Source organism: Antedon mediterranea, chromosome 10, assembly GCF_964355755.1.
Source record: "Antedon mediterranea chromosome 10, ecAntMedi1.1, whole genome shotgun sequence".
Taxonomy (NCBI): domain Eukaryota; kingdom Metazoa; phylum Echinodermata; class Crinoidea; order Comatulida; family Antedonidae; genus Antedon; species Antedon mediterranea.
Genome location: NC_092679.1, coordinates 7,534,309 through 7,548,591, shown reverse-complemented (window position 1 = coordinate 7,548,591; position 14,283 = coordinate 7,534,309). Strand labels below are relative to the sequence as shown.

The 14,283-nt window shown below is 34.5% G+C and overlaps 1 protein-coding gene across 1 annotated transcript; it reads right to left on the bottom strand.

The window, feature by feature from the left end:
- Positions 1-1,971: 1,971 nt before the first annotated feature.
- Positions 1,972-11,239, bottom strand: LOC140060117 (probable methylmalonate-semialdehyde/malonate-semialdehyde dehydrogenase [acylating], mitochondrial). Its single transcript, XM_072106195.1, has 14 exons — positions 11,115-11,239; positions 9,626-9,664; positions 9,442-9,516; positions 8,849-9,010; positions 8,448-8,526; positions 7,992-8,115; positions 7,772-7,802; positions 7,352-7,499; positions 5,426-5,607; positions 4,904-5,033; positions 4,540-4,721; positions 3,894-4,073; positions 3,422-3,520; positions 1,972-3,094 (listed from the first exon to the last, which is right to left on the bottom strand). The coding sequence occupies exons 1-14, from the start codon at positions 11,148-11,150 to the stop codon at positions 2,993-2,995; spliced, it is 1,569 nt and encodes a 522-aa protein (XP_071962296.1). The 5' UTR covers positions 11,151-11,239; the 3' UTR covers positions 1,972-2,992.
- Between the last annotated feature and the right edge of the window lie 3,044 nt (positions 11,240-14,283).

Genomic DNA, 14,283 nt, shown 5'->3' with positions numbered 1-14,283 from the left:
TTTTATTAAAATTCAAACTACAAATGTTGCGACTCTATTATGTGGCAGCTGCGGAGCAATACTTTTTCTTCTCATTTTTCTTTGTTATGCTTCATCGTTGTTAGGACATACAGTATTCCTGTCACGGGCCGGGTGTGTGTCAAGTGATCCCGTGTTACATTTGATTTTAACAGCTAGTAACTTGCCAATTACAGGATGGATAAACTATTTAATCATTTATCGTGCTTATAACACTAAGTCTTATTTCGAGTTGAAAGAGTTGTGTGTTACCCCGGCACTAGGTCAGGATTAAACACCGGACATAGGATAGTTCATATTTTCTTTAGTCTTCAACAGTTCTCTTGTTATCGTTCTTTAGAGCTAGTGCTAATACAGCATTGAACCGTTCATACAGCCAATATATATTTATATATATTCAAAGAAACTCTTTTTCTTGTTTCTTAATAGTACTAATTACAATTTTTTTTCCAAGCAATACAACCTACACCTACTTGTAATGTACTTTAATCAGCATATTGCTAATAATACGCTTTTTGCCTTTAGGTTTATGACGTCATAGGAAGTAGTTAAATTTATAATGGTTGTTAACGTACATTAATTAATATTTATGAAATGATAATGATTTTTTGTGCATGTTAAAGCTATTAATTATTAGTGCTTTCGAAATAATATAGAAAAAAATTATTTCTCTGATGTACATTAATCAATATTGAATACAGTAATACACATGTTGTAATTTGTTATTTATTTGTTTATCTTATTTATTAAAGAGTATCGGATGTGGTTTTCTTCTATTACCATTGACATTAATTCGTAGAATTCATACAGGAAGATGGATTAAAGGCATCAAAGAAAAGATACCTTTCCTTAAACACAACCACTAGTTATCCCACCTATTTCCTGTGTGTATTATGGTACACTTCTATCCTGATCCTAGGTCGCACCTTCATCCAAGTCACACCTCAATATCCTGGTTCACATCTATATTGTGGGTAACATCTTAATCCTGGCTCCCTGTACATTGACCACATCTTCTTATGCATACATTCTTTGTTGAATAAGTCCATGTAGTATTTTCTTTTAATGATACAAATCCATTTCATTGTGTATACTGTATTTTGATTTTTTAAATAAAAAGTTAACAATTCTCCATTAAATATTCCATCGTAATACATAATATGATTACAAGATTATTGTGATGTACGAGCTTTCTCTACACCCAAATAGAAAGAAGTTTACAAAAAGTACATTCTTTGTTGTATATATATGTATATATGTGCGGAAAATCAACTAAGTTTACAACAGATGTTAAAACTAACTAATGTAAAATCACTTACAAACTCTCAGGGGATATGTATTACATTTTCTCCCCTTTTTATCACTTGACATTGAAACATATGAATTATTCTATATTTCTGTTTATTTAATAAACCAACAGCTTTTGTTTTCATTAACTAGCAATGTTAATACCGTGGTCACACCTACATCCTGTCCACTCTAGTTTTTTATCGCCAAAAACCAGATGTGTTTACTCCTATAATATTCAGACACTCCTTGTATCACGTATTAGGATTATGGTTTTTAACCTCAAGTTATTAAACAAAGAATATGTAGTGTTTCTAAGTTTCTATGATCTAAGAAAGGTCCCTTTATTTTAAAAATGTATTGTTCCACAAAAAATGGAAAATATAATCAAACATTGAATAGGCCATTTTGCACAGACAATACAGTATTTGAATTTGTTTGCAAAACCAGGGAAGAGTATCAAATTAATTTTTATTCCATGAAAGTACAAAAAGGTCATCAGCCGTAATGGAAATACTGTTAAGCAGAGATCCTTAGTAATGAAAAGTTAATAATAACAAGAACAAAAACAAGAATAAATAGTTAATTTGAAATAAACCAATAGAAATACAGGAAATATTCCTGTACAGTATTCTAAAATAAGACACCACAATTGACAATCAGAAGTTTCTTTGAAAGAATATTTATTTACCATCCTGTCCCAAGAAATAATACTTTATCAATGTTTAAAGAATACTATCTATCTGTTATTCCTTTGTTCAAGGCTTAAAAAGGGTGGAATTAATTGACTTACAAGGAAAGCTTATCAGGAAAACTTTCATTAATATTTCTACATGTACTCTTCTTATTTCTAAGTACTGTACATGTATTAGTAAACTATTATGTAATAAATATATCATGTATCCACACAAAAATATATCAAATCTTCTAGGTTGATTCAATTAAATCTACTACTTTAACATTATATGTTAAAAACCAGTGATGATGCAATGTTAATTTATGAAATGTATTTACCATCTGAGTAAATTAAATGTTTATTTTAACATTGACGCGGACTGTGGTCGTCAGTGTGTGGGTGGACTTTGTACTAGAGTATGGAAGTGCAATGCCTTGTACCAAAATAGAATACAGATTTAGGAGTGCCAATACACCCACGGACAGCTTAAATCAAAGCCAGTAGAATATTAATAATTTCATAATTTACAATTGCTTATTATTTCAATGATGTAATATAGGCACATAATTATCATATGGTTATGGACTCATGTGGGCATATACTGGCATTATATTGACACCCAATATGGGTAGATTGTCAAAATATATTGTATTTATTGTCAATGTATTAATATAACAAGAATAATTTGTAAGACAACAATCTATTTAGCCTCATGATTCGATACAGTCTTAGTCAAAAAGAATATCATTTCAATAACAGGGAGCCTTTGATTTGCAATGATCTATGCATAGTGAGTCGTTGGTCATAATAGAATACACCAAACCGGACAGAGGAGTAACAAAGCATATCACAATGTCCCAAAAAACTACTTTCTAGATCCTTGAAAATTAAAAGATGCACATTCTTGTTCATTAACCGGATATAATAATTTTTTATAACCCTATCTGGTTTTGATTGTCCCCATTATATTTCACAAAACAAAAATGAATTGCTTGTTGTGTTTTAATTTGTTTACTTCATCACTGGCATAGCGACAGCTGCCCTCGAGTGGGTGACGTCTTCTTCTTTCCAAAGTTGTGTTACCGTCTTTATTTGGGTGTAAAAGTTTATTCCCTGAAATCAAAAGAAAATCAAAGCCAGGTCACTCACTCACTGCATCCAGCATTTGCATAATGTATATGACCCAAGTAAGCCAGATCACTCACTGCATCCAGAATTTATATAATGTATATGACCCAAGTAATAAATTTGGCAAAAACCCATTTACCACAACTATTGTGTCTGAATTATAACCTAAATTCTTTATTTAATACATAAAAATAATGGCAAAATATCACAATTTATTTTAAATAGGCAACAAATGTGGGATTATACTCAGGGGTTGGGATTATACTCATTGGTCATATATCGTATATAATACACCATTTACAAACAACTTACCTGTTTGCCATAGAAATTAGTGTCTCCCATAAATGAGCCTCTTGAACCAGTAAATGAAAACATTGGCAATGGTACTGGGATGGGAACATTCACCCCAACCTAATAGTAAAATAAACATAAACATTAATGCACTGCTGCTTGTCTGGATCATAAATATTTGTTGCATCATATAAAATGTATTTATAATTATGCATCTCAATAAGGAGAAAACCAAACTGGCCCCTTTATCACGGTAAAATTTGTACTGTAGTAACTACCAGGGATCATTTCAAAATTATTTTACTGCAATTACTGCAGTAACTACATTTTTTTACTGCAATAATTTATTTCTAGAAGGAGGCAGTCATTGGATTAAAGACTGTGTATGATAATTCCGTCACACTCCTCCTCCATCCTGCTAAATAATTGTATAAATAGGAGTAAAAAGAATGTAGTTAGTGTAATAACAATTTTGACACGGTCCTCAACATACCTGACCAACATCAATTTTTTCTGTGTATCTCCTTGCTGTTGCTCCATTTGTTGTAAAGATAGCAGTTCCGTTGCCGTATCTATTGTTGTTGATCAGATCAACAGCTTCATCCAGAGTGTCTACTGTTAGAACACAGAGCACAGGTCCAAAGATTTCTTCTCTGTAACATTCCATGTCAGGCTAAAAGGACAATAGGTGCCTCCTTGTGCTTAGTGAATTCTCAATACAATTCTCCAGTACGCCAGTAATTAATTTCCAATACAAAAATCATGACATATGATAATACTGTGCAACCAATGTTAAGGTGTGTGGGAGGACATGACAGGATAGGTGTTGACCAAAGTGTAATATATTTCCACCTTGATTGTTTCTTAAGCTTTGTCTACACTATCAAACTACGTTTGACCAATAAAGTGCCCAGATATGGTAGTGATATGACATCATCATGTCCATATCATCACATTTTTTGTCACATAAAGTTTGAAGGTTTCCTTTTAATAGGGTACCCCAAAGAAGACTGTAGTATCAAAATAAATACAATAAATCTGTACTATATTATGGTATATTATAACTTGAAATTATTTATAACATCGCACTCATAAAAATTTGTTGTGTGTATACTATATTATGGTATATTATCATTTACCTTAACATCTGTTAATATAGTAGGACCAACAAAGTTGCCTTTTTCGTATCCTGGAACTGACACATTACGTCCATCAAGCAAAAGATTAGCGCCCTCATCAACACCAGATTGAACCAGTGAACAAATTCGATCCTTGGCTTGAGGTGAAATTACAGGTCCCAAATCAGCACCGGGCTGATCGCCTGAATTCAAAGAAAAAAATATAGTTTGGTCATCTCTAATCTAGTTTGGCATACATTAGCAGCAGACATATTAGTATGAGAGTTCTGAATATGCATTGGCCACATAGAATTGTTTAATCGAACTGAAGACTTTCATAATCTAATTCTTATTTCCTGAAATATAAGTGCAGTGTTTGACTTACCAGAATTAACCTTCAATTTCTTTGAGCGTTCCAACAAGTCTGGGATCCAGTCCTTGGCCTCAGCAACAAACACAGCAGTAGACAGAGCCATACATCGCTGACCTGCAGCCCCAAAAGCTGCTCCTACAAGCTAAATTATAAATATGTAATTAATCTTATTGGTCATTTTTACTTGTCATCCATCTATACATAGAGAAAATATACTGTATATTGTTTCCTCCATGGTCGGTCTCATGCATTTCATTTATTTATCCATTAATTTGCTAATCTATTCATTTGTTTATCCATTAATCTGTTAGTCTATTCATATGTTTATTTATTCATTCATTTATTTCATGTGGTATTGACTTTAAGGAGTTGTATTATAATGTATGGTACACAAGAAATCTAAATTACAGTAACTAGTGAAACCAGAGGGCGGTATTCATTTTTCATATTAGCTCAGACAAATAACCAGACCCTTGCGGGGACCGAGGTTCCTATTTGTGAGAAATTTGACATAACAACAAAGCAACAGTGTACCTGATTTAAGGTGTTTTCTTTGTTGGCATCAGGCATGATAACACCATGGTTTTTAGCTCCCATGTTTGCCTGAACTCGCTTTCCATTTTTGGATCCTCTCTCATATATGTATTTACCAGCTTGGTCTGAGCCAACGAATGAAATTGCTCTGATAGCAGGATGATCACAGATGAAGTTAACGGCTGCATTAATAAAACAATAGTAATTACTGTACCAAAATACTGTATATAGATTCAAATTTATTTTTGTATTTATTTCATATGCATCCAACAGCAATTGCAAATTAGAGAAAGGATAAACGTCATCACTGGGCTCGCACTGGCCGATCGCCAAGTCGCCATGGGCAAAAACGTTTCTAGATTGGCGAAAAATAAAACGGCTACTTTAGCCATTTTGGCGATGACATATGATAAAATAGATAATTAAATAATCATTTTGGCGAAAGCATAAAGTCCAACTAAAAGGTCCATTTGTCGATCTCCAAGCATTTATTTTGTTCGTTATCACGTTGTTTACTTCAAGCTCCATTTTTCGTCAACTTGTTTCGTTGTACCAGGCGTCTCTTTGGTATTTCAAAAAGATGGAGATAGCAGAGGTAGACTGCACAGAGAGACAGACGTTACACGACACATGGATGATGAAGTCTACCCAAACTATCACGTGTTGTGCGCTGCACAAACGATCGACTACGTAGCCGACGGTCGGCTAATTACCGGGATTGTCTATTTTTCGATAGGGGTGTACTTTTCAGATTCAAAAGAAACATTATAGTATCTTGGATGAATGACGTCTTAATCTTATCGAAATCAAAAATGTATGCGTTATGCATTTTAGAGTCTTCCAATTTAATGTAGTTTCATATTTTACCCTTAATAAACTTCCCTCGTGCGTCAGTGTAAACAAAACAACATGTGGGAAATGGTAGAGTCTAACAGGGATTTAGCTAAACACACACGTGTGCATCTGAGCGGGGCCGGCCGCCGGCTTCTGCGTTGTTGTTGTGTAAAACGCTTCGGCGCAGCCTTGAAGGATGGAAAGACGTGTACTCTGTGCTTTGGCCTATATTATCTTACGTTTAACAACGATACGAGTGTTCGTTTGCTAGGAATTTTCCTCAATATTTTTAGCATACGATATACAGTACCGTTGCGTTGTTGTACATAATTTTGTAGGCCTAGGCCGGCGGTTCTGCACTTTCGCACCTCTTGAGCATACCCAATTTAAAAACATTAACCCGCTGCGCGGCGGTGATTCCGAGTGATTCTAGGACACGATTTTCGCCTGGTACGCCATGGAAGCCGTCACACGCAAACATGACCAGCCAAGCGTAAAAAACAAAAGTAACATAGCGTTCAGGGGATTTCAGAAAACTAAAAGGTTTCTTATTAAATTGATAACTGTATGAATGCTGTATGATTAAAAACAATTTGAACAATTGTTTTGATCATGTAAAAAAAATACAAAAAAAAATATTTTTTTTAATCATACAGTGATTTAGGCATGGTTCTTTATCTCAATGCCTTACAAAAATGTTCAGGGAACAGTGTATAGACCTGTTGACATAGATAAATTGACTAAAATGTTTTTACCACTATATTTCAAAAATTTTAAATTTTGGCTATAAACCGATTCATTTGGCTAAATAAAAAAATTTGACTTTAGCCATTTTGGCTATAGATAAACTGATTTGACTAAAAAAAATATTTTGACCTTCGCCAAATGGCTAAACAAAATGAAATGTTAGTGCTACCCCAGCATCATGTTTATAAATAAAAAAAGTCTCATTCGAGAGTTGGAGTAGAAGGAATTTGGATCGAACCCTGTACCTTGGGATTGGAATGCAACCAAGTGACAGCCCCACTCAACTACTTAACCACCAACCTAAAATTTCTATATTGCTAAAATTATGAAATTATGTAGATTTACCATCATGTTGTCCATGGATAACGTTGACAACTCCATCAGGAAATCCTGCTTCCTTAGCCATCTCTACCAGCATCATGGTGGCCCCTGGATCTCGTTCAGAAGGCTTAACAACACAGGTATTCCCACACACAGCGGCCATGGGAAACATCTATATGAAACAAATACATGGACTTATTTGAGAGTGATATGGGACATCAGATAAGAGGAATGGGTTTGAGACCTATCCATGCCATATTGCTTATACCTTAAGGCAAGATAATTTCTCTTTCAGATGGGATGTAAATAGTATGGGATCCCCTCATGCTATTTATGGTAGGTATACATGAATTTGAATTACCTCAAATTGTGAGGACGAATTTAGTCTTACTTATTAAAAAAAAATGTACATACTCTCTATAAATATAAAAAAGAACGACTTGCCCATAATGGAATCATAGCTGGAAAGTTGAATCTGAAATAATAATAATAAACAATTAATTCATTGTTATACTACATCACATAACCATCAAATCTGTATAATAATTTTGTAAAAGATACCATAATACTAGTATATAATACCATAATACTAGTAATATTAGTAATTAGCTTAGCAATAACAGTAAATAAAATATGTTAGATATGGTTTATGATGTATACATACGGAGTGATTCCTGCCACGACACCTAATGGGAGTCTCATGGTAAAGGTGTCCATGTCTTTGGAGATCCCAGGTAGAGTTTCACCAAGCTGTAATGAGGTGATGCTACAAGTGTGTTCGACCACCTCTGTAACAACAAACACAAGGACAGAGTAAACAGCTTGAATTTGTAAAGGATACTGAAATCTGGTTCCAAACCAATTGTGCTTGGTCTAAGAAATTAGTGGCGTTAGTTGCTTAAGCTTGGTTCTCAGTAGAGACCCAATGATAGGACATAGACACAACGCGAGGACGTGGACGCAACGCACGCAAGTTGACCAACGATAAGTGAGAGGTCGAATAATCCATCGCTTGTGATTGGTCAAATCTCTTACACTGCATTACATCCTTGTGTTGCGTCTCTAGTGTGAATCAAGCATTAGAGACCATTGCATAATAATATAAAATTAAAAAACGTACGTAATCCTCTCAAGACATCTCCCTCCGCATCTGCAAGCGTTTTGCCTTGTTCAAGGGTAATGTTCTTTGCAATTTCTCCCTGCCAAAAAAAAACCAAAACTATAAAAAAAGATATAATATTGTCAACTAAATGAAAGAAATATGTTTTGGTAAAAAGCTAATTAAAACCATGATATTAACAATAATTAATTGATTAATCTGCAATCTGCGATGATCTTAAATAACCAAGTGTACACAACAAATATGTGGCTATCTCAGGGTTCCTAAAGACTTTGTTTATGTAGAGTAGTATCTTGTTCATATGGTTGAGAATGGGATTGCCAATTTTGGGAAGGATAGTGAATTAATTCACTTATGGTTATCCTTAATTTACTTGCATATATAAAAACAACAAATCTTACCAAGTTATCCTTAATTAGCTGTTGTAACTTAAACATAATCTGTTGCCTTGACAAAATAGATTGATCACTCCAGGCTGGGAATGCAGCTTCTGCTGACGCTACTGCTCGTTTCATTTCACCTTGTGTACATTTTGGCACTCTTGTCACCACCTCATTGGTTGCCTATGTAATATAAATAAAGAATTTATCATTTGATATATTAGGTGAAGATGAGTCCATGTAGAAAATATGGGAATGAGCTGTTAAGTTTCATTATGTGGTAGGGTGGCCAGTTCCTTTTCACGCCACCTTATCCTTCCTAATATTTGTTCAACCAGGTACTCATTTACAGCAAAGTAGACTGGGAGTCGATCAGGAATTGAACTTGGTCTTCTGTATGATAATTAAGCTATCACCCTCTATTTTATTATGTACTACTGTTATTACTTATTATTTAGCTTTCTCTTTTTTCCTTTAAGTAACCATGCTCTCCAATATATTCCATCATTTTCATTTTTTTTTTCAATCCTTTGTTCATTTTCCCCCAATCAATCAATTTCATATTTTCCTCAATCTACTCTTACACTGAATATCTTTCTTTTAAGCTCACTTACAGGGTTGTGTACGTCGATCCATTCAGTAGCTTTTGATTCAACAAATTGATTGTCAATAAACATCTTGGTGGTGGGCTAGAAAGAATACATAATTTGGATTAGTTTATATGGAGAACAGATAATAATTTCATTATCAAATTATGGTTTTGACATTAAAAAATAATTGATTTGACTGTATACTTACTGCTCCATGATGGCAATACCTTCTGAATGCTGAAATCACCTGAGAATATTTTAATGAAATTGAATGTTAATCAAATCAAATTATTATGGGTTGACGTTTCTTCTATAATGTAATACTTAGCAAATCTGTCCAGCCTACATATTTACTTTAAGTTGATCCTTTTTAATTTTATTATATTATGATGTACATGTACAGTACAACCAATCAGTGAGTAAGACGTAACATTGTCATTATTGTCATTATAATTATATTGTTTTTGAGCTGGATGAAATGACATACAAAATTACAATACATTTTGAAGAATACACATGCATGGGAACGGGGACATCCTGGGAATGTAGTAATGTAGGTACTGTAGTACTACATCCGACATCGTCCCTCGCTTGGTGGCCCTAATAGGAAGGAGGAGGCCTACTACTAGGCCTAGACTAGCCTAGCCTAGCTAGGCCTATCTAGTCTACTACTACTACTAACGGGTGCAGGTCAAGTCGGCCCCAAACCGTCTCGGCCAAAGTCAAGTCGGCCCCACGTCAAGTCGGCCCCAAGTCAAGTCGGCCCCACGTCAAGTCGGCCCCAAGTCAACTCGGCCTCACGTCAACTCGGCCAAAAACTAATCGGTCAACTCGGCCACAATAAAGTATGGAACGCAAAAAGTGCTTAATATTATTACGATTCTTACTATCCATGTTTTAAAAAAAATGAAGAAATAAAAAATATAATATCATATAAAAAAATGAACTCATTGCCGATATGAATAGAAGTACCCGCGTGTTACAAAAAACACGTGCAGGTACCGTATTTTAGGAAATCGAAGACGGAGGCCTACGTTCCACCATTTGGCCATAGAAAAAATGATCGTACATCGTTTTTGTGCATGATTTGCGTTTTAAAAAAAGGGGAATCCCCCGGTCAGCGAAAACACGTAGCAGTTGTAGATATCGAAAAAGCTGGCAAACGCACAGGGAGGCTCAGCTACGAAATTTTATTAAACGTAAATAAAGGAAAGTTGGTGAAATCATTCCTATTTTTTTTGCTAAATATATTATTGTCTAAATAATAATATTCATTAAAAGTCAGAATTATTCATAGTTAAAAAATTGTGAAGAAATATTATTTTATCAATCCCTTTATTTGCACTTTTTGCCGAGTTGACCGATTATTTTTTGGCCGAGTTGACGTGAGGCCGAGTTGACTTGAGGCCGAGTTGACTTGCGGCCGAGTTGACTTGCGGCCGAGTTGACTTGCGGCCGAGTTGACTTGCGGCCGAGTTGACTTGCGGCCGAGTTGACTTGCGGCCGACTTGACTTGAGGCCGACTTGACTTGGGGCCGACTTGACTTTGGCCGAGACGGTTTAGGGCCGACTTGGATCGAAACCCTACTAACTAGGCTAGGCCTACTAGAGGCTAGTCTGAACGGTTTAATATTTGCAAATATCATTACATTCAGTTCTAGTAGCATACCCTCCTAGCTAGGCTTAATTAAAAGTACCTGTGGTATTCTTCTATTAAGAATTGATGCAGACATAACGATTTAGTTTATTTTACACCAAATTTCAGAGATATATAAAACTGCACACGTCGATGCAGCAACACACACTATTCAGTCTAGGCCTCTCCACATTTGATTGATTTGGAAAATTAAACCAGATAAAACAAGAACCCGAGAGTAAAAATAATACATAGGGCGCCACCAAGTTCCACCATCGTCGTGTGTCGAGTCGTCGGCGGCGGACACCACCAATCATCAAAGAATATAATATCACAAGAATGAGTATTCCGCGATTTTTGCATGAGAAATTTGTAACAGAGAGCTCAAGAGAGTGATGCCCGCCCTCATAAGGGCGGATGTATACATACTAAATAAGACTTGATTTAATAGATATTATACATGTCACATTAAATAGAATTATGATAATATATTTTGCAATTGTAAACTATTTTATAATACATATTTATTAACAAACTAGTGTACATTCACTTTTACAGACAATTATTTACTAACATGCTAAGTTAGTTCACAAAAAAAGCCTAACACAGCAACACCAAAATCAACGAATCGTTACTCAGCACGGCCTATTCTTTACCATTGCCGTTAGACTTGCCCCAAGTCTGTATTATCTTTTTTTTTTATTTATTTGTTTTTATTTCGACCGCGATTTTTGTCTGAAAGTATCCAAAATCAAGTAGTATACGTATGAAACGCCATATGTGCCAAAATATTTATCTTTTAACTAATATTAAGACAAAACTCCGTCTGGAACCCAGACTACATTGCCGTGTACTACTCTACGCCCGGTAAATTAAGTATTGTTTTTATGATATAAATTAGTATAAAATACATGTTATTAATAGGACAAAATGTTAAATATCATTAACATTTATTATAGTTGATAACATTTTTTATCATGAAAATACTACCGGTGGTCTAGCCTTTGATTATTGAAACCGTCACAAAAAGTTGTATACATCCCAGATACATCCACACTTATGGCGGCGCCCTACCACACGGACAATATTACTGTTACAGGGAAAATCACGGATTACTCATTCTTGTGATATATATTCTTTGCAATCATCAAAATTTACCTGTGTGCTTTTCTTCGACAACAGGTAGGATTTTTGTGGTAATTCAGTTTGCTCACACCCTGTTATATTCGTCCTTTCAGCGCCTATGTTTACAAGGTAATATTGAATATGCTTTTTTGTTTACTTAAATTGCTATTTTGTTTTATAGAATTGAAAGAGGGAACAACGCATGAAGCTAGGTCTAATAATCTAGCCCCTGTCCTTATTGATTGATGAGATGGGTAGGGTGGAGTGTCTCATTAGGCACTTTTGGGCCATGCTATGAGTTCAGGAATGTTTAGCCTAGGGAAATGTATTTTATGCTACTTGTTTTAACAGGGTGCAGTTGTTTGAGTTCCGACACTAGACTTTCAACCTCATTTTGTTTTAGTGTGGCCGGCTAGCTACAGACAGCACCGCAATGTCAGGTCCATGACTTTAAAATAGTTAAATTTTAAGTCGATGTGTTATGCGCGATTTGAACGATTTGCGCAATTTGAAATTGCGCAAAAAAATCCTTGCGCAATTTGAAATTGCGCAAAGAATTCTTGCGCAATTTAAAATTGCGCAAGGATTTTTTTGCGCAATTTCAATTTGCGCAATCAACTTGCGCAATTTCAAATTGCGCAATTTTAAATTGCGCTGCACAATTTGTAAATTGCGCAAGATAGTTCTTGCGCAATATGACACCTTTGCGCAATTTGAAAACGAACTGTAAATTTTCAAATTGCGCAACAAAATTCTACCAGACAATCGGTATTATAATAATTTATTGGAAACTAAATAACTCAAAATAAAACATAATAAATGCGAAGATGTGTGTAATAAATACATAACATTTATTATTACAATTAAATAATATTATCACTGTAACTTGAAATAAATCAAAATAAATGTAAAAATTAAGTTTTTAATATTAGTTTAAGCTAGGCCATGTAACCTAGTCAGTATCAGTAGTCCAGACCCTAGCTAGGCTAGAGTAGTATAGCCGGCCGCCCGCGGCGCGCCCGCCTGGTGGAACACCACCGCTTCGTTTTCCTTCGTCGGTTCTTCGACGGTATGCTAACTTATAACAATATTTGCACTACTAAAATAAGGAAATGCGATATTTATCTTTAATTTTGAATCATTCTTAGAAATTACTATAAAAATATGGGTGTGCATGATTTCACAATCTGTCGAAAAACCTTGCGCAATTTGCAGATTACTTGCGCAATTTAATACGTTGCTTGCGCAATTTGAAACACATGTTTCAATTCAAATTGCGCAAGGATTTTTTTTGCGCAATTTCAAATTGCGCAAATCGTTCAAATCGCGCATAACAGATGCATATTCTCTGGCATAACACTGCATTCTGGATCCAGTGTTTTGAATGGGGGTGGTGTGGTATTTTTACAATATATATTCATAAAACAAATACATTATTTATGTCTATTTATTTGTTGCCTTCCTACCATTCCATTTTCACAGTTACATTATTTCAATATTTGGTGATCTTAAAAAAATGTAATTGTTTCTGTTTCATCAACTGTTTCAAAATTATTCGTAAATTATTCAGATGAGAAATTGTTAAAGGTAGTAAGAATCTAATTTTGTGCCAACCTGTATTGTTTCAAGAATTCTACCATGAATTAAATAAATTATCCTTTAATTTAATATACAATTTCTAAATTTTATGAAATAGATTATACAATAATAATAATTTAAAATCTCATTTAGCTCAAAAATGTTCAATAGTTAGTAGTAGTCCAACTCTACCAAATGCCACACCGTCTGAAAAACGAAAAGTCCCAGAAACACATTTGGAATACCACAATTACTGGGAAAATATTGAATAAAATTGTCTTATATGTTTTTAAAAACATTTATAGTAAAAAATAATTAAAATAACATCCTTATTTTAATATCTCCATTTTCTATACTGCCCTCAAAGTTACATATGAATCATACAGGAGTAATTAGCGGATATTCTTTGGTTACAAATTTGAACGCTTCGTCATTGATTACTAGCAGTAAGACTGCTTTCATATAAATAATCAATAAATTATTGTGGTACATGGAGACATTTTGCTTTATGGCTGATGATAGGTAAA